Below are 21070 nucleotides of genomic sequence, written 5' to 3'. Positions count from 1 at the left end.
CTATGATCGATGCAAAAATAGTTTCAGCCCTGGTATATTGTATCGTATGTAATTTTTTTGACATGATGAATTTGTTGTTCCCATTGTTTTGATTAATATATTATTATTAGTGTGACATGAAAATGTGTTTTGAAAGTGACTTCACGTCTGCCAAGTTAGTGTAACTACAACGAATGTTTTTTTTTTTTTTACAGTGACTTAACTCCAATTAAAATATGCATTAAAAGTTCAGTAGCTGCTGTTTCCTAACAAGCTCATATTGCATTTATTGATATATTGATTCCCTGAATGATTAAATTTAAACTGTTGGTAATTACATGTGAAGACCTATCCAAACTCAAATAAAAGCAATACGTTAATGATAAAACATAAAAAACAGCAGTTTTGAGGTAAAATTAAAATATATGAACCTAATAACGGATGTTTTTTTGTTAGTTTGTTTTTTGTTTTGTGATTATGATCACTTGCTACACTTACTGCTATATGTTATTGTATGGCCATGTAAGTATATGCAGTAATGCAAAGGCAAAGCACAGTATAGCCCATCAAATTTTGCCTGACTGAAATGTTTAATATTGACCTCCCTTTGATCCATCTAATTGTACCCTTTTTGTTAAATTTAATTGGATGCTTATATTTTGGTGTAAGAAAAACACAAAAAGCTGTTTTTCTCAGATTGGCGGTTTGCTGATACTGCTCTTAGCCTTTGTAGGGAGTCAGATTTTTTTTTTTTTTTTTAAGAAGAAAAAGTAGTAGTTTAAAAAGGATTTCAGTAAGCTGGCTCTCATAAGCCAACTTCATAAATCATGTATCCAAACAGGGCAAACGGCCTTTTGCATCTTGGCAAAAACACAACTTCACAGGGGTGCAATGAGATGATTGTCAGGCTTCTGACCCAAAGACAGTGGGTTTGAGCCACATGTGGGACAACTTTTAAATTGTGTTAAGTTGTCATTTCAATTCCTTTATCATATTGATAAGCATTGTACTATTATTTATTCTTATTAAATATAACGTGTGTTTCATTTATATACAAAGTCTTAATTTTGAGTTTTTTCTTTTCATTAGGGCCCGAGCACTAACAGTGCGAGGACCCTATTGAAACTGTTAGGATTATTTTTTTTTTTCTTTTTTCTTTTTTCTTTTTTCTGCAAAGCGCCATTTTCGGGGCCGCAACATGCTCAAAAACTCACCAAATTTGGCACGCATGTCAGGACTGGTGAAAAATTTCGTATTTTGTGGGATTCGCGGATGGGCGTGGCAAAATGGCACGCTAGCGCCACCTAGAAAATTGGAAAAAATTAGCCCCTCGTCCACGTTCAACGTACATGCACGAAATTTGGTGGGGACGTGTATCATATCAAGACGCACAAAAAAGCCTCAAGAACCCATACCATAAACTCGACAGGAAGTCCGCCATTTTGAATTTGGCGGCCATTTTTGGACGATTTACACACTCCGTACTTTAACGAACTCCTCCTAGGGATTTAGTCGGATAGACTTCAAATTTCTGCTGTGCCTTCTAAAGGCATTGACGATGTAAAGTTGTGCTATCTGCGCGTTTTTGTCGATGGGCGTGTCCGTGGCGTCAAAGATTCGCCATGAAACAGGAAGTTGTAGTAACTTGGCTGTAAATGCCCAGATCTGCACGAAATTTGACACATTTGACAAGAGTCCTGCCCTGAACAAATCTACATGCCGACATTCACCCACAGTCATAGCGCCACCAGCTGGCAACAGGAAGTGACCTTTAACGAAGCAGCCCCCGCCGCTTGTTTGACCGACATGTACGAAATTTATGTGGTACATCTACCATGACCAGACGTACAAAAAAGCCTCAAGAACCCATACCCTAAACTCGACAGGAAGTCCGCCATTTTGAATTTGGCGACCGATTTGGGACGATTTATACACTCCGTACTTTAACGAACTCCTCCTAGGGATTTAGTAGGATCAACTTCAAATTTCTGCTGTACCTTCTAAAGGCATTGACGATGTAAAGTTGTGCTATCTGCGTGTTTTTGTCAATGGGCGTGTCCGTGGCGTCGATGATTCGCCATGAAACAGGAAGTTGTAGTAACTTCTGCACGAAATTTTACACATTTGACAAGAGTCCTGCCCTGAACAAATCTACATGCCGACATTCAACCACAGTCATAGCGCCACCTAGTGGCAACAGGAAGTGACATTTAACGAAGCAGCGAAAAATTTCAGAGCTGCACCGGCTGAGCCGCAGAATATGCAACGCGGCCGCCTCACACCCCAACGCGCTACAGGTGCGAGGGCCCGCCCATCGCTGCTTGCAGCTTTAATTTTCTTTTTAACTACTGAACCTCAGCAGCTGGATGAACTAATTTCTTCTGTGATGTAAGAAATTATGAAGTAAGAATACTTTGGTTACTAAAGTTTCTTTTAAAGTTTTGAAAGCAAACTATTTTTACCTACTTTTTGGAGCCAAGGAACCATTGAAGGCTTGGCCCCATAAGGCTGCTTGCAGCTTTAATTAAAGGGCCAAGCCCCTAATAATGTCTAACGATTCCTTGCATCATGTCGAATCCGAGGATATCTATTTTGCCAGGATTGGATGTACCACGTCATAAGCTAAATTAGCATTAAGCTAGCTTAGCATGCTAATCTGGTTAACATGGCATGCTAAGTCATGGAACTTTTTTGTGAACTCATACTCATACTGAAACCTCTCCTCAGCAGGCTGGTGAACACATGAGTGATTAGCTCAACGTGTTACGCCACGAATCCCGATGCTTAGCGTCGTGGATTCGCCACTCAGTGTGACACGTGCTCAGACCGCATGAAGTACTGTGGCAGGAAAAGATGCGGAAGTTGAATCTTTTCCAGGCATTGTGCCTAAGAATGATCTCATCTGAAGCAGTCACTTACAACATGCAGTGCTTTTACGTAAAAGTAATTGTTCTTCTTCACCCAGAATGGTTGTCAGTGGCAGCCATATGAACAACAAGTAGGAAAATTTGCACACATGTAATGGTAATTAGTAGTAATCTGAACAATTTTGGATGATTTAATCAAACTTTTTAAATATAATATGCTCTGCATTTTCTTCAAAATTCTGTATTTTGACATGATTCTCTCTCAAAACTATTGAATTTATGCAGCTGTGTAGATGCATGTCTGATGAGTGGTGCAACGTGATGAGTGACATGCATCTAACCCATAGGTAGTGGGTTCGAGTCCTGTGTGGGTCAAATTTAAAATATGTATAAAGTTGTCTTTTCAACTCCTTTATTATCCATGTAAGAGCTGTACTAATATTTCTTACTCTTGGACTAGAAATAAATGTGTTTTTTATAACTTCATTCTGTGTTCGTTCTCCTCAGACCTACTGTTCATTTAGATTTCATCTTATCTCTACTTTTGAACCTATCTATTCTTCATGCACATTCAATTTCTGCCTTTTTTTTTTCCTTCCGGCTCTGCACTGCTGTTGGTGCTTAAATGCTTGCTGCACTACAGGGCTTACAGTTCTTGCGGCTCTACTGTAATTGAAGTGATGCTGTGCTTGCTGTACTTGTAGCTTGATGTACTTGTTCTGCTTTTGGTGCCTTTAGCTTAGCATGATAATCTGGTTAACCTGCTTCTGTGTGCTCATTCTTACACTGATGAGTCTCCTCTGCAGTTTATTATTTCACATTCTCAGAGTGGCGCAGTCTGCTAAACAATGTGTTACTAATCCTGAGCCATTCCGGTAGTGGGTTTGAACCCCATGTTGGATGAGTATAAAAATTCTGTTGATTCCTCTATTGTTCAAGCATTGTACATAAGTACTTCTGAACCCATCTGTTCTTCATGTACATTAAATTTCTGCTGTTTTAGTTCTTCCAGCTCTGCACTGCTGTTGGTGCTTAAATACTTGATGTGCTGCTGTAATTGCTGCTCTGCTATGCTTACAGTACTTGCTGTGCTTACTGTACTTGCTGTACTTGTAGCTTGATGTATTTGTTCTACTTGCGGTGCCTTCCAGGGCCTGGCCCCGTATTGCTGCTTGCAGCTATATTTTATATTTATATTATATTTTATATTATATACATATATTTTTTTGAGTGTACTTCTACTTTAAGTACTGTTAAAATCTGTACTTTAAAGTATGTTTTGTTTTAAGTATTTTACTTCGCTACATTTGAAATCATATCCGTTAATGAGTACAAAAAAAAATTATAAAAGGGGAAAAAAAATAAAAAAAATAACACCCTGGAAACTACGGCATCGGTTGAAGGGCAGGAGAACAATGATTCTCGCGCAAGAAAGGTCCAGTATGAAATTACTTTGTAGAAAAAAAGTGTGTTTTGTCCTCGAGGATAGATATCCAATTTGCAAAAATCATGGACGCAAAGTGGCTGCAAAAGGATAGGACGCCTAGCTTAGGCTAACTTAGGCTATGTCCCGATTATAAATTTAAGGCTGAATGATTTACGTGATGCAGAGGGAATCCCGGAATCCAGTCATGAAAATGGAATTTACATAACGCAGATGTCACGTAAAACACACAAAATAATGGATGAATACATGGAATGGTGAACTGTGCAATAAATCCAATCACGACATCTGTGAATATTTAAGCACAAAAATACTGCATGTAAATATATAACCCTTGTAAGATTTGTTCTGCTGAGCTGCGCCGCTTTGTCTACTACATACTCAAGCACGCGTGACGTTCATGGTGTTTTCAGCATCTCAAAAACTGTTTGAGGATATGAATACATGAACATTTCCAGAGCTGCTCTGAGAGAATGCCTAATAAGCATTTTCTTAATTTTATTTGATAAAAACAAAACCATTGTCAACTACACTTTGAAACACTTTTTTACATTTTTGGTCTTCACTAAAACCCGTCAAAATAAAAGTTTGGTTTTACTAGGAGAAATTAGGACAGAAATATACTACTATTGTAATTCTATTCTATAAATTCTTATTTAAAGGAATACATATTTTTGTCCATGTTTTAATTAAGTAAATCCGTTTTTGCAGCACTTCCTCAAAAAATACAAGGACAATTGTTTAAATTTATTTGGTTACCACTGTTTTTGATAATATATTTGGATCAAACCATAAAAAGAAACTATAATTTTCTGAATAAAATACATTTCATAGGACAATACTATTCTTAAACATTTTAATAAATTATTAATGTAAAAAATAATTAATAATTAATTAATAATGTATTAATTAATAAAGAAATAATTAATTAAAAATTAATTAATTAATAATGTAAAAATTAAGTTGTTAATCTAATTCATTATCAATTATCAAGTTTAATTGATTAGACATGTTTAATTGAAATTTTAATAAACAAACCAAACATATGGTTTCATATAAAAGCAAAAAAAAACTGTTTTCAGTCATTTAACTGTCATTTTTAACTGATGATGATGATGATAATAATAACAACCATAATTTAATTATACAGTTTATTTATTTAATAATTGATTACTACTGTAAACCGTGATATTTTCTGAGAGTTATCATACTGTGAAAATCTCATACCATTACAATCCCACATGGGTTATTCCCCCACTCCCGCGGCTAAAAAAAGTAACTCTGAGTAAATTTTAAATGAGCTACTTTTTACTTTTACTTGAGTAGATTTTTAGACAGGTAATTTTTTACTTTTACTTGAGTAGAATATTTTATTACTCTTTCCACCTCTGATTTTATTATTATATTTATCTCAACTAAATGTTTGCTCACTCACTGGGTTTATATAATGGGGTAATTTTGTTGTTATGATTTCACACAACACAAAGAAGCTTGATTTCAATCTTTAAATTTTAAAAAGAAGCAAAAATGTATACAAAATAATAAAGATACAAATAAAGAAAACAAAGAAAAGAAATAAATATTTATATACAGAAATAAATTATTTATAATTCAGCTGATAATAAAGTTAATGTTAGTTCAAATTTTAAGTAAAACAAATATATGATCTGAAATATAGCACATTCATTTTAAATTCATTCAGGTTCAATTACCAAAAATACAATCTTAATTTAATTTAAAGCAAATAATAAATAAAAAATATATGGGTTGTATGCGCCTTAAACTTTAAAAAGGTGCAACTCTTATCACTGTAACAAACACAGTCACACCCACAAGTCAAGCCAAATAGATTTTAGATGCAATATTGACTTTTTTTCTGTTTCAGCAGAGAAAATAGTTAAACAAAGATCACAGCGAACCATTGCGCATCTCAAAGCAATGTGTTTTCTCATTACTGAATGTTTCAGCATTTTGAACGAATGAATCCATGACTCGTTCATTAAAACGGTCGCCTGGCGACACCTTATGGCAATTTAGGTTTATGTTTAAAAGTATCGTTCTTTACAACGATTTTTAATTGACTCCATTTTAAAACAATCTCAAAACATTATTTAATGCATTGTTATTTTTCAGTGTAAACTATTTAATTTGATCAGCCTTACCTAGGGTAACAGCCCTATAGTGTCTTATTTTTCTAAATGATTGAATTTATTGATCAAATTTACAAATAAAAAATGAAAGATGCAGCATATATTTAATAAGAATAGGCTAGGGGTGCACTGCAGATATTACAATATGCAGATTTAAATATACCATTGCCCCCACTGTCAATTTGACGTGTGTTTGTGTGTGTTTAATAAAATCATTTAGTCACTACAATTAATACCTGAATGTGTTTGTTTACTAAATTGTGAGCTGAATGAAAGTTGCAGCAAAGATCAGCAACAGGAGTCAAATTTCATTAATCATGAGAGTGAAGGGCTGACTGAAAAGATGATGATGGAATATTTTGTGTAAAAACGCCTTTACTTTCACTTTTATATTAGCGATTTAAAAGCCCCCACTGGTGTCACACTTCGATTAACCGGTGAGAAAATATCCTCACAGCCACATACCTAACATATTTATATATATAAATACAATAGTCATACCTGATAAAAAAGTTTTAATGTACTATATTGATATCAAAAACTTATTTAAAAATACAAGGCTTAAGACATTTATTTTATTTTTTAATGCAGAACACACAGCAGCGAAATGGTAAATCTAGCCCCCCCCCCCCCCTCCTCCTCCCCCTACAAACACACACACACGCACACACACACACCCAGACAGCCACAAACACAGAGATGTAGGCTCCGAGAGAGAATGACCACATTCAAACCAAAATATCTGACTTCCTGTTGGCTGTCGCTAATGACTATAAATTAGAAAGTTGTTTGGCTTGAAGAGTACAATACACATACCGAGTTTTGTTACTGTAGATAAAACTAATCCCCTAATCCCCCCAGCCCCCACTTTTGTCAAAAGCGAAAGTGACACACCTCCTGCTACCAGTTGGTGGCACTATAACTTTGACTCACAATAGTCACATCCATGTGATCGGCCTCTTACAGCGAACAAACCACTGAAGTTTCATCAAGACCAGTTCATGTGTGCTGAAGTTATAATACACTTCCTGTTTCAGGTTTCTCGCCATAATTTCGTTTCCTCGCCACGGCAAAACCGTTCGAGATACCAAAACATGAATTTCTATCCTTAATGACTTGACTTCATGCTGACCGAGTTTCGTGGTATTTGAATCAATACTCTAGGAGGAATACTTTAAATTCCATTGCATGCGTTTTCCAAACAACCCTAAAAAGCCGACTTCCTGATGGCCTGGCGTAAAACTTGACCAGGGGAAAGTTATTCGGCTTCATGAGATCTATATGTGCATTGAGTTTCATATTAATTCATGCAAACGTGTTTGATCTATGGACCAAGTTTTGGGGACCCCGTTCAAGGGGGCGCTGTTAAGCCCCCCTGCCATGCCCGTGTACCAGCTTCAGCCCGGCCCTGATGGCTGTGGGATCTGACCTGTGTGCAAAGTTTCAAGAGTTTTCAAGCACGTTAAGGGCCCCAAAAGCCGCTAAGATTCTCAAAATCATCAAAAAAGAATATTAAAGTTTGATGCATTGCTATGGCAACATTATCTTAGATATTAAATAATGCTTTCACAGGTCTGCATCTGGCGTGTGTTTACATTATACAGATGAAGTTTGAAGTAAATCGGGTAAAGTAAGAGGGTGATTTCAAAGCATTTAGAAAGTGACAATTCCTGCTGCCACTTGGTGGCACTATAACTTTGACTCACAATAGTTACACCCATCTGTTCGGCCTCTTTCCACGAACCAATGATGAGCGGGTTGATACGAAATGAGCGGGTGCCTGCGGTTACCCGCAGTTACGGGTCATCCAAAAATGTTTTTAATGATATTCGGGTCGCGGCCGGTCGGGTCGTTGATGCCAAGATGCCAATTAAACCTTTGTATTAATATATTACTAGACACAATTTTTGATGAAATATACAGCCCTACACATTATTAGCTGAATAACTGGCATGAAGATAACACAAGCACAGCCTAAACAGTTCTCGGTTCTATGCTAGTGATTCGAGAACCGCTGTCCCTGTGCGTTCGGTAGTAGGCTACGCAGTATCTATGCGCAGTATCAGCTGCTCGTGCTTATCACTTCTCTCAACAGTGGCACCAACATGTCTCGGTTCAGTGAACAGTTACTGGAGTAAAATATAATTCAGGATATTGATTTATTTCGATTCGGAGGGACTGTCAGGCATGTCTGAAAGTGACTAACTTTAGTAACTTGTGGATCAGCACTGACGCAAGACGCGAACTGTTTCGAACGATTCAGTTCGATTTAGTGTACTGGTTCGACCGGTTCACTAAAAAGAGCCGGTTCAAAAGAACGATTCGTTCACGCCATGTCTATGATCACTACAGACTGCAGAGAGATGGAGGCGGCAAGAGAAAAGGTGAATGGAAAGAGCTGGGGAATGGAAGCTCCGCAAATACACAAATAGAAAGAGTAAAAGTGTGGGAGACATTTGCTGAAATAATGAAAGATGATGACCAAAGTGCTGGCTTTGCCTTTGTTATGTGTAGGCATACGTCTTCTTGCGATGCTGTGTTGTTACACGTCTATGGCCCAATAACGCTCCGATGAGCATTTACTACTTTTAAAAGTGTAAAGGGTAGTTGAAAACGTCGGTCGGTTGTGGGTGGTTTATACATTGACCCACGCATCACTGCCACGAACACACTGCTGAAGTTTCGTCAAGATCAGTTAATGTATGCAGAAGTTATAACGCTTCGTGTTTCTCTTTTCTCGCCATAAATTAATTTCCTCGCCACAGCCAAACCGTTCGAGATATCAAAAAACCGTCCACAATTTAGCATTCTCAACGAGTTGACCTCAAGCTGACCGAGTTTGTTGGCAATTGAATTAATTGCCTTGAAGAAGTTAAAATTCCAAAACAAGCATTCTCCAAACAACCCATAATAGCAGACTTCCTGTTGGGCAGGAATATCTTGACAGAGGGAAAGTTGTTCGGCATGATGAGATCTATATGTGTACTGAGTTTCATATTAATTTATGCAAGCGTGTTTGATCTATGGACCAAGTTGTAGGGACCCCTTTCAAGGGGGTACTGTTGAGCCCCCCTGCCATGCCCAGGTACGAGAATCAGCCCGGCCCTGATGGCCGTGGGCTCTGACCTATGTGCAAAGTTTCAAGAGTTTTGAAGCATGTTAAGGGTCCAATAAGCCCCTGAAACCTCGAACAACATTAAAATCATAGACAAATTCCCCAAACCCCCCACAGACACAGAGACAGGGGGAGAGGGAGGGAGAAAATTCTCCTGAAACATTCAAACCAACAAACATTCAAACATTCATTCACATTCAAACCAAAATATCTGACTTCTTGTTGGTCAGTGCTAATGACTGTAAATTAGAAAGTAGCTTGAGGAGAACAATATACATCTGATTCTTGCTGCCTGCCTCGGCCCTTTGCCAGTCAACCTGGTTTGTCTCTGCTTTTACTGTTCTGCCCTGTTTGCCATTACTCACCCTGCCTGTCTTGACCATTCTTCATAAAAAGAATGCTGCATATGCTGCATTTCCCCGCTATCACCCGAAGAGGCTCTGATAGTTCCGCTTCAGCACTGATGTTGTTGAAGGAATAGTGCAATATTTTGTAGAAAAAAATAAAATTATACATTCTTATATATATATATATAAGTGCTGTCAAACGATTAAAATATTTAATCGCGAATAATCGCATTAATGTCATAGTTAACTTGCGATTATTCACACATTTTTATCAATTCTAAATGTCTTTTGATTTCTTTTTGTTACATTATTTTTTCTCATTTTAATGCGCTTATCAACATGGAAAAGTGGATTGGCTTGTTTAGTGCAAATGTTTTTTTATTATTATTATTATTGAAAATAACATTGGAATAGTGCTCAATTTCACACTAATATAAATGATCTCTCACACAATGTAACACTGTCTATCAATAAAAGGGTGAAAGAAATAGTGACGAGGTCCTGATATTGACGAGGGGTGGAGAAATCGCATCATCTGTGTGTGTGTGTTAGCTTGGCCATCATCAAATGGTGTTTCAGACTGGACGTGCTGCGATGATGATAGCTCAGTTCACAACGACAAAACACACAGATCACTTGGTCTTGTCAATGGGACAATATGGCAACTTTTTAAAACTAAACTTTCCATTCAGATTCTTAGGGCATCCATTTCGGGCTTGTCATCCACTCAAAACGTAACGTTACTATTTGGCCGGCTCGCAAGCCGAAACGAGTGTGTGCGGCACAAAACGTCCTCGCGCTGCGCTCTGAAACCTGTTCATTTCAATGGCTAGACCATAAACAAAACAACAGGCACGCCGCAAACACACGTTTCGGCTTGTGAGCCGGCTTTGAGTGGATGACGAGCGCGAGACGCCAAAATGGACCAGGACGCATGCCGAAGTTTGCATAGGACAAAAAGCGCGATAAAAAAATTAACGCCGTTAAAATGGGTTTGCGTTAACGCCGTTAATAACGTGTTAAACTGACAGCCCTAATATATATATATATATATATATATATATATATATATACACAGTATATATACAGTATATATATATGTATACACAAACACAATGACCTAAAGGATTATTAGGAACACCTGTTCAATTTCTCATTAATGCAATTATCTAATCAACCAATCACATGGCAGTTGCTTTAATGCATTTAGGGGTGTGATCCTGGTCAAGACAATCTCCTGAAATCCAAACTGAATGTCAGAATGGGAAAGAAAGGTGATTTAAGCAATTTTGAGCGTGGCATGGTTGGTGCCAGACGGGCCGGTCTGAGTATTTCACAATCTACTCAGTTACAAGGATTTTCATGCACAACCATTTCTAGGATGCCTTGTTGATGCTAGAGGTCAGAGGAGAATGGGCTGACTATTAAAGCTGATAGAAGAGCAACTTTGACTGAAATAACCACTTGTTACAACCGAGGTATGCAGCAAAGCATTTGTGAAGCCACAACACGCTCAACCTTGAGGAGGTTGGACTACAACGGCAGAAGACCCCACCGGGTACCACTCATCTCCACTACAAATAGGAAAAAGAGGCTACAATTTGCAAGAGCTCACCAAAATTCGACAGTTGAAGACTGGAAGAATGTTGCCTGGTCTGATGAGTCTCGATTTCTGTTGAGACATTCAGATGGTAGAGTCAGAATTTGTTGTAAACAGAATGAGAACATGGATCCATCAAGTTAAGTCAAGTCAGCTTTATTTATATAGCCATTTTTACAATACAGATTGTATCAAAGCAGCTTCCCAGTGCTAAGATGAAAATAATACAACAAGTTTGTTTCTAGAAAAAATTGCATCAATGTCCACCTTTGATGGTAAGTAGGTAAGTAAGTCAGAGCAATAATATTGTTGAATATTAAATGTCCCCAACTAAGCATGGCAAAAACCAAGGCAACAGTGGCAAGGAACCAAAAGTCCATCAGGTGACAGAATGGAGGAAAAAAACAGACTCAGTCGGGGGCCAGTTCTCCTCTGGCCAACGAAGGAACTGTGTATGATTCGGGCAGCATTACAAGTCAGATCATGTAATCAAGTAATCATGCCGGTATGTAGAGGAGTTGTTGAGGATCAGTGCTGATGGCTGTCGTGTCGATGAGGCAGGCACTTAAGTATGAGTTGGGATGGGTCCAGGGGCAGGTCCACCATAGAGGGTCCCTCGGGATAAACAGAGAGACTAATATTAGCGTAGAAGCCATCCTTCTTATGATGTAACAAGTACATCAGGATTTACGGGACGTATTCCTGGTTCCGGCTGATCTAAATTATGCAGCCTAATTTTGAATTAAGGAAGTCTATAGTGTGTTATGCGTATGCTATGCCAAAGAGATGATGAGGTGTTTTTAGTCTAGATTTGAACTGACAGAGTATGTCTGCTTCCAGGACAATGTTAAGAAGATTGTTCCAGAGTTTTGGTGCTAAATAGGAAAAGGATCTACCACCTGCAGGCATTTTTGATATTCTACTCTCTCACTCGGACTTCCATTTCCAAACTCCCCACGTTTATTGTCGTTTGTGTTGTTGTTTGTAAATACATGTATTCCTGTAACGTTAGTAAATGCATAAGTAGTTTTGCTTTATTAAATTCATAATGTTCATTGTAGAGCCAGACCGATATTATCGGCCGGCCGATTTTAGGCATTTTCCATAATATCGGTATCGGCAGTTATAAATGGCCGATAAATGAATATTTAAAAAATTCAATAAAAACGGACGAAACACGCTTTAATCATCTCTCCTTGGCCTGTTATATTGAAAATTTATGTTTTATAATTTGCAGTATGATGTTATCTATTGCTAAATTATGGCTCATCATAGACTAGCTAACCACAAAGCAAGCTAATACCACTATCATCAGTGGAAGACCGCTAACGTTAACATTAATGAGCTTGGAAACCACAATGAACTTTTTCTGCTTAAATAAAGTAATTATTACTGTATTTAAAACTAGCATATCTCTACTAGTTACAGTCCTTGCATTGTAAAATGTAAGTTATACTTGCGAGGAGTGAACATTTAGACATCGAGAAAAAGTATTAAACGTATCTTGTGCAGAAAAGTTAGCTTTTCTTTTACACGTGTGTGAAATCCAACAATATTTAATAATAATAAAAAAAATATCGGCCGATATATCGGAATATCGGATTTTAAAACCCAAAAATATTTGTATCGGTATCGGCCTTCAAAATCCTTTATCGGTCGGGCTCTAGTTCATTTGATTGACTGTGTCTTTGCTCATACTCAAGTCCCTTAAATGACTAGATCAAAGCTACAAGCTTTACAAATTAAAGATATTTTAAAGAATATTTGTTTATAGAACTGGAAAACTAATTATTGTGGCTACAGATTGGTTTCTCCTGAAAGTCTATAAAATATGATGATATTGTGGGTTTTGATGGAGATCGAATGATCAAGTTTGCGGTAGTTTTTTTTTTGTAGTTAAAAAAAAACGTTATAGAAAACAGAAAAATCTGAACAGGTTGAAAAATATGACCAAAACAGAATATAAAGATATAAACGAAGCACCTGAAGAGAATAATTTCTGTACTTATAAACACTCCAAATATACAACAAAATGCATTTAAGGGCTAAAAAAGTGGATTTTGCATGATATGTCCCCTTTAAAGGCCCTAATTTCCAACAGTTGGTACACCTGTTTTAACAGCAAGGACATAAAATTAATACCCTGATCTGTTAAGATTTCACGAGGAATTCCCACTCTGTAAAACAGCTGTACAAGACAGTTAGCTACTTATCTAGCTTTGATGTTTCTAAGGGGAAAAGCTTCTGGGTTCTTGGTGGAATAATCACAGATTACTAAAATGTACCGATTCCCATTCTTACTTTCCAGGGGCCCACTATATCCATTTCCAGGCGACTAAAAGGTGCATCAATGACTGGCAATGGTAACAAAATTTGCGGGTGCCACTCTCCTTCCAGGTGTCATCTGACTCTCTGTACAAATACAAATGAACTCAGTTACCTCCATTACATCTTAGGCCAACTGAACAGGCTTGCCACCCTTGCTAACGCCTTATGCTTGCCTAAGTGTCCGGACCATGGAACCGAGTGCGCCAGAGTCATAACTGGAATGTGCATTGACTGCGGAACAACCAATGCTTCAAACCTCCCCTTTCACCTGATAGAGTAATACCTTTTCACTATGTGCTTTTCCTCCATCAAACAAGATCCTACATCCTTTCTAACACCATCTACTTCACATACCTTCTAGAACCACTCCTGCCAAGTAGGAGCATTTCTCCGCATTACCTGCATTTCTCTGCATTTCAGCTATGTCCTCAGGGATTATTATGTTTAGAGGGCCTTCTGGCACAGGCAGCTCCTCAACCTGGCCCTTCACACTACCCTCAAACTTATGCTTACGCCTTTCCTTTTTAGATTTTAGTCTTTTCTCTTCAACCACCTCAAAGGCAACTCATTGAATTCGGCTGCAGCATTCTGGGCTCAGGTTACTGCATAACAGGGCTGAATTTGAGGGACCAAATCACAGAGAATGGGCAGATCTTGCCCTAGCACTACTTCATGAGGTAACTGGGACGCGACGACCACCTGCAACAAAAAAGTCTGGCCCTGGACTGTTAAGTAAATCTCTGCAGTCCGATATTCCCTAATTTCTCAATGGACACAGCAAACTTTAATGGGATTCTGGGTAATATATTCATCTTTAGGAACCAAGCTATCATGTACCAGAGTCTGTGTGCTACCCGTATCCACTAAGGCCTTAGCCGACTGACCATTCACAAGTACCGGCGTCGAAATATTTGGGTGGTGTATCTGCATACACTCATGAGATGAAGTATGTGGAAGGTAGGGCTGGGAACATAACAGACAGCCGAATGCTTAAGGCTTAGTATGTTCTTTCTTCCCACAATAGTTGCATCTAACTTCCTGCTTGTTAGTTCTATCCCCTTGCTTACCAGCAAAACTTTTTTTTTTCCTGGGGCATAACCACCCTCACCCCCAGACTTGGCCATCTTTGACTCTGACCTCCACGGATGCGCTGAGCATTCTGGCGTGCGACCTGGTACGTCTCTGCAAGCTTGGCTGCTGCTTCTGCCATGGCTGGCTCATGCTCCTTAATCCACACTGCCATGTCAGGGCTTATCATTTGCATAAATTGCTCCAAGATAACAAGTTCTGGCAACTGCTGAATAGTACACGTCTCTGGCTTCACCCAATTTGTGAAAAGATCTTTTAATCGCACATAAAGCTGACGGGGGTTCTCATCTGGCAGAACCTCTGAGGAGCGAAACCTCTGGTAGTATATCTCGGCATTAATCTGAGCTTAAATCCTTACTTGTCTGGTTTAAACCACTCTGAGCGATGTTTGAACTTTGTATTTTGAGCACTTCTTGTGTTGTTATTGCCTCTTCACAAATTACTTGTTTGATTTAGTCCTCAGATGTAAGTCGCTTTGGATAAAAGCGTCTGCTAAATGACTAAATGTAAGTATAAATGTAAATCTCATATTTTATAAGGATTGCCTCCTCAGAATCCTTCCAGTCCATGGCTACATAGGCACCATGTGCCTTTCCTGTTAACAGAGGAACCAGTCTTATTGCCCAATTACATGCCGTGGCCATCCTTTCAAAGGTGGTTAAAAACTACTCCGTGTCATCATCTCTTGTCAAGGGACTGGGCTTGCAGCTGTAGACGTGGACTGACTTCCCTGTTGGTCCCCTCCAGCCTGAATCTCTAACATCTGGTGCTGAATTTGCTGGAAATTGGTGCTGCATATTTCTCCATTCGATCATCATGGGCACCGGCCAGTTCTGACACCATTCCTTATGTTGCGCCCGCTGTAAGAGTATTTATTGTGTCTCCCCTACCAGCAACAGCTGTTGCAAGTGGTACCTCCTTAGAATTTGGTGGCTCCTGATCCTGATTTATTCTCATCAATTCCTCTGAACCCACACCTCGGTCTGGTCTTGGGTGGCATAACAGATCCCACTTCTGACACCACTGCCAAAGATGCTGTCTAGAGTTCTTTGAATCAATACATGGAGGACGTTAAATGCCAGTTTCAATTTATTTTCAATTATCCCAAGCCGGGAAAGTGCTAGGTGCTCACAGGTGCCAAAACATAAAAAAAAATTAAAAAACTTAAGAAAAGAAATAAAAACTTCAACTCTTCCAATCTCCCCCGCCTCTGTTCGTGAGTTGGACTGTTCGTAAAAGTTGTACGGAGAGTTAATAAGCCAGATCATCTGACTAGAGGATGTGCTGAAGTGTTTATAGTGAATAAAAGTTGTAAATAGCAGTTAAGTTCGATCGAAGTGCTGTCATTCAAGGATTTAAAGATTATGTGTGTGCGACGCGTGCAGCTAATAGTAAGTACATTTGCATATTTATCGCATAATATATCCGTGAGGGAGATCTGAATAGCGCTGTCGCAGCATTGTATCTGAGTATTCATATTGTTGGTTATGTTTGCCTTTGTATTGTCACTTAAATAGCAAGTTATCCTCCCGTATTGTTATCAGTATAGGGTTTGATATATTTGTATGTTGTGTGGACATCAATTGGGTCTCGGGGGAACATGTACGGGCATGTTAGCACTACGTGAATTAGACATACAGTGGGGAAAATAATCATTGAGACAGTTATAAATATATGTATATTATCATATTGCTTTATTTCTTTAATTCCCTTTAATACATCCTTGCTTATATTTATACCAGAATTGTAGTCCTGTTGTAGATCTGTGAATTCAGTTTATTCATATTATGTATATTTTTTGTTACAGAACCACATACATGGTCGCATTCATGGTTACATGCCTGACCTTTGTGCAATAAAGCATCTACGAGAACCCAAACCCCTCTGGTGTGAGACATCCTGTTCTAACCGGACCTCCTGTAGCCGTTCAATTAATCCGAACCAGAAAGTATAAAAGAGTGGTTAGCAGTATTTTACAATACGAGTACTCAGCAGATACAGCACTCACTACCTCCAGTCACAAAAGAAAACCTTTTCTACCTTGTCCACTTCCTTATGTGATACCCATGGGTAATACCATTTCTCAGCAATCATAACATGGGAAATATCAAAACCATGAACATGTGTTAAGATGATTTATTTCATTATCACTTTTGACCAATAGGTGGCACAATTACAAAATCGATGTGAAAGGGTCAACATACTAAGTTTGGTGACAAAATGTCAAGGCATTGCAGAGATAAAAAAACTTGATAGTCATTTTGGCAGCATGCCTCAAATTTGCTGCGGTAGCCTATACTAAAATGGTTGTGTCTATTGTTACGAAATCCATCACGAAATCGTCACAAATTATTGTGAAATAACTTTTAGTTGACATGGTCTGGAGATGATCCGATTGAATTTTGGTGAAAATCGGACGAATGGTCCAGGAGAAACCCATATTTTTTCGAAAGTTATTAGCATTTTTGGAAATTTAATTTTATCTTTTGACCAACAGGTGGCACTCTCTCGAAATCTTTTGAGTACCTTAAGGGGATGGTGCTGTTGGCAAATTCTGAGTTTCATAATGTTACAGCAATGCATTTGTTAAGTATAGCATTTTACATCACAAAACTGTATTGAAGTCAGTGGGAATTTCATGGTTTTTTTTTTTCTATTATAGCACCACCAAGACGCAAAAATCACACAATTTTTTTTCACGTGTCCTCAGAATGAGCCCATACATGTGTGTCAAATTCTGGGAAAATATCTCAATTCGCTTCGGAGTTATAGACATATGAAAGAAAAAAACAAAAAACAAAAAAAACACGTTTTTAAAAAGAGCTGTTTTGTTGTGTACCACCTTAAATGTAAATGAGCTGCATATCCCCGCCCTGCCTTGGATGAGCGCATAACGTCAGTAGAAGCAGAATGGCTGAGAGTGAGAGACCCAATGTATGGCATTCAGCCTTACATGTTTGAACCGGAATCAGACCCAGATGACGGTGATAACGTTAGCGCAATTTTTTGAAAATACAAACACAAATACTGTGATAACGTTTGCTACGTACAAAGGAAATTACATTTATGCAAGGTACCTGTTGTGTCATGTTTAATTTACATTACTTGTTATACAGGTTCTAATGCGAGAAGATGGCTACAGAACATACAGTTTTTAATACAATATCTTTAAAAAATATATTTATAAACGTGTGGTTACACGCTATACAAACAAGGTGTAAATTATAAACACAGACATCCTACAACGACGACAACAACTTTTGTTGTTGCATTTGTTGTTGAATTGGCTGACATCGACTGAAATGACTATTTGCTCAAAAATCTTAAAATACACTTACTTCTACTGGAGGTGACGTTGGTTCGCGAACAGTAGGCAACGATCCACACTTGAGGATTAACTCTGAAGCAAGACCTGCTTTGAATTGAACCTCGTTCACAAAACAGTCAGTCAGAAAATGATTTGCGCAAACATAAACATAATTTGGAAGTTTAAGAGGCGCCTTTCCTTCATAAATAAAACCCATCCACTGCGTTTTCAGTGGTTCTGATGTCAGAAGTGAAAACTACTATGTACACAATTACATCCCACAACAGAACACTTATGTTTCTTAGGAGACATTTTAGACAAGGCAGCACAAATCGTCAGAACACCGGCAGTCGTTGAAACAATGAGGATGGTGTACAGATCACTGAGGGCCGGGTCTATGCAAAAACCACAGTGTCAATCAAACCACGTCGGTGGGGCTTGGGTAATTCTACATCACATTGCACCGAATCTTAGAACAGCTCATTCTGAGACAGTGCTTATGATTTATTGAGATTGTAAAAAGGCCACTGGGTGGATTTTTATCATTCTAGGGTGGTTTTGCTCACACACTGCCAACATACATTTATTTTCAAACACCATGTAAAAGTGAATTTTGCATAATAGGTGCCCTTTAAAGTCATTGCATTATTTCAACTTGTTTTTTTTAAAGAATACATATATTTGTATTAATTAGAATTATATTTTACTTATTTATTTTATTATACTTTATATATATATATATATATATATATATATATATATATATATATATATGAAGAGTTTAGATGCAAAAGCCTCTAAATGCCATTTGAAATTTTCTTCTTTAATGATGATTTTTATCAAACTTGTATATTTAAGTTCAGTAATTTCACTTAAATGGCAATGATATTTTTATTTAAGTGATATTACTGAACTTAAATATACAAGTTTGATAAAAATCATCATTAAAGAAGAAAATTTCAAATGGCATTTAGAGGCTTTTGCATCTGAACTCTTCATATATATATATATATATATATATATATAATGACGTTGTCACTCCAGCAAACTCCCATATTTACAAATAATTATTTGAAAACTGTAATTTTTGTGCAGCCAGTTGGCCCCTGGGCCTGTGCCCATGGAAGCCTATGTTAATGCAACCCTGGTCTCAGAAGGTAAATTTAAGTGTCATTCAAAAAAGGTCCAACATATTAAGAATACTTTTAGCTGTGTTGCTATGTGTCATGAGAGTAAGCAACTAAGTAACCAACACTGTCTAGAACGAACGCGAGCATCTTACTTATAATAAACCCATCCAACGTATCTGCATCACAAACTTTTTTTTTACTTTCTTAACGCGCCCCGTTTCATTAGTTTAATTGGAATTAACTTAAAATTGCACACAGAGTTACAGCTAAGAAATGAAACACAGAATGATGGACACAGAAAGTGTGACTCACTCTTCTCTAGGTTGAGGAAGAACTTGGGTAGTGGAGTTTGCACCTCAGTAAGCCTTCGCTTTGGTTGCGGAGAGGCATTGCTGCTGCCTCCACCCCCAGCTTCTGCTGCCCTATCCCCTCCGGATGTATTTCGCGTTGAACGACGCAAGGATTGTGTGGCATCGGAATCCAGGTAACCACAGCGTCTGCGCTTAGGCGGTGTTGCCATGATGACAGGGACACAGGATGTTTCACTCAGAGCAGCTTGGCTGTCTGTGGACTGGGGGGTGGAAGGATTCTGTCCAGGGCTGGGAGAACGTTCTCGAAGATTCCTTTAATAAAAATGTAAATTTATCTTAGATTCTAAAAAATAAATCTGGTCTTAGATTCTAAAAAAAGAAAAAAAAAAGTAACATTAATTAGAGCTTTTAAACATTCTGACTGTTGCATGCATTCTATGATAATGCAAAATATCTAAAGCATAAACATGCAAAAGAACACTCTGAATTACAACGAAGACAAACAGAGAAGGTAACAGAGATGACCCACAACTTCTGGCATATGCTGGGGGTATTAGGATATTTAATTTAAGCATCAGTATAGACTTGACACTTTCTTTTATACAGCAGGGTTTTAGGATATTTTGTTGATCCAGTTAACAAATGGTGGATATGTTCATTAAATTATTAAAATGTTTAATTTCAAGTGACTCCTGACTAGTGTCAGCAATATGAATTCAGTGTCACATGATCCTACAGAAATTATTATAATATGATGCTCAAGAAACATTTATGATTATTATCCATGTTGAAAACAGTTTTTTACATTTTTATTTCAGGATTCTTTGATGAATAGAAAGTTCAAAAGAACAGAATTGATCTCAAATGGAAAGCTTTTGTAACATTAATCACTACCATTCAAAAGTTTGCGTCAGTAAGAATTATTTTTTTTACTTTTGGGGGAAAGAAATTAGAAACTAATTTTATTCATCAAGGATGAGTTAAATTGATTAAAAGTTACAGTAAAGACATTTATGATGTTAGGCCGTGTGTCCACCAAAGCGTTTTTAGCCAGCTGAAAACGCTAGACGCTCTGCTGAAGAACGCTTTGGGTGCTTGAGAGCGTTTTGGTAGCGCATCGTTTTTTCCGTTGAGACGTTTCGTTGCTATGATACAGAATATCCGCAGCAGTTGAATGTTGTGACAGTTGGTCGGTGTGGTATTATTCCCGCCCCTCCTCCACTGTGATTGGACGGCTGGATAAAAAGTGACAGTGATGAGCGCTGCGTTTTATCCAAAGTTGAAAATTTTTCAACTCCCAGCGACCAGTAAAAAACGTATATATATATATATATATATATATATATATATATATATTAGGGGTGTAACGGTACATGTATTCGTATTGAACCGTTTCGGTTCGA

General features: G+C 37.9%; 1 protein-coding gene and 1 long non-coding RNA gene across 6 annotated transcripts in view; both read right to left on the bottom strand.

Moving 5' to 3' along the window:
- LOC120495298 (MSL complex subunit 3) overlaps positions 1–21070 on the bottom strand; it is a 101338-nt gene that overhangs the window by 17587 nt on the left and 62681 nt on the right. For 3 of the 5 annotated variants that reach the window (XM_039694793.2, XM_039694809.2, XM_089132280.1), the window contains 2 exons: positions 19669–19979; positions 11518–11574 (listed from right to left, as the gene is read on the bottom strand). In XM_039694793.2, coding sequence (XP_039550727.1) covers positions 11518–11574; positions 19669–19979 — 368 coding nt within the window. The remainder of the gene's footprint in view (positions 1–11517; positions 11575–19668; positions 19980–21070) is intronic. The other 2 variants (XM_039694817.2, XM_039694802.2) reach the window with 2 other exon arrangements.
- LOC148978576 (uncharacterized) lies at positions 11643–18974 on the bottom strand. Its single transcript, XR_016168873.1, has 2 exons — positions 18258–18974; positions 11643–12117 (listed from the first exon to the last, which is right to left on the bottom strand). It is a non-coding gene; the product is annotated as an uncharacterized LOC148978576 (long non-coding RNA).

Source organism: Pimephales promelas, chromosome 6 (assembly GCF_988280905.1).
Source record: "Pimephales promelas chromosome 6, fPimPro1.hap1.1, whole genome shotgun sequence".
In the NCBI taxonomy this organism is placed as follows: domain Eukaryota; kingdom Metazoa; phylum Chordata; class Actinopteri; order Cypriniformes; family Leuciscidae; genus Pimephales; species Pimephales promelas.
The sequence above is the reverse complement of the archived record's forward strand: the minus strand, read 5'-3'. Positions and strand labels throughout refer to the sequence as shown.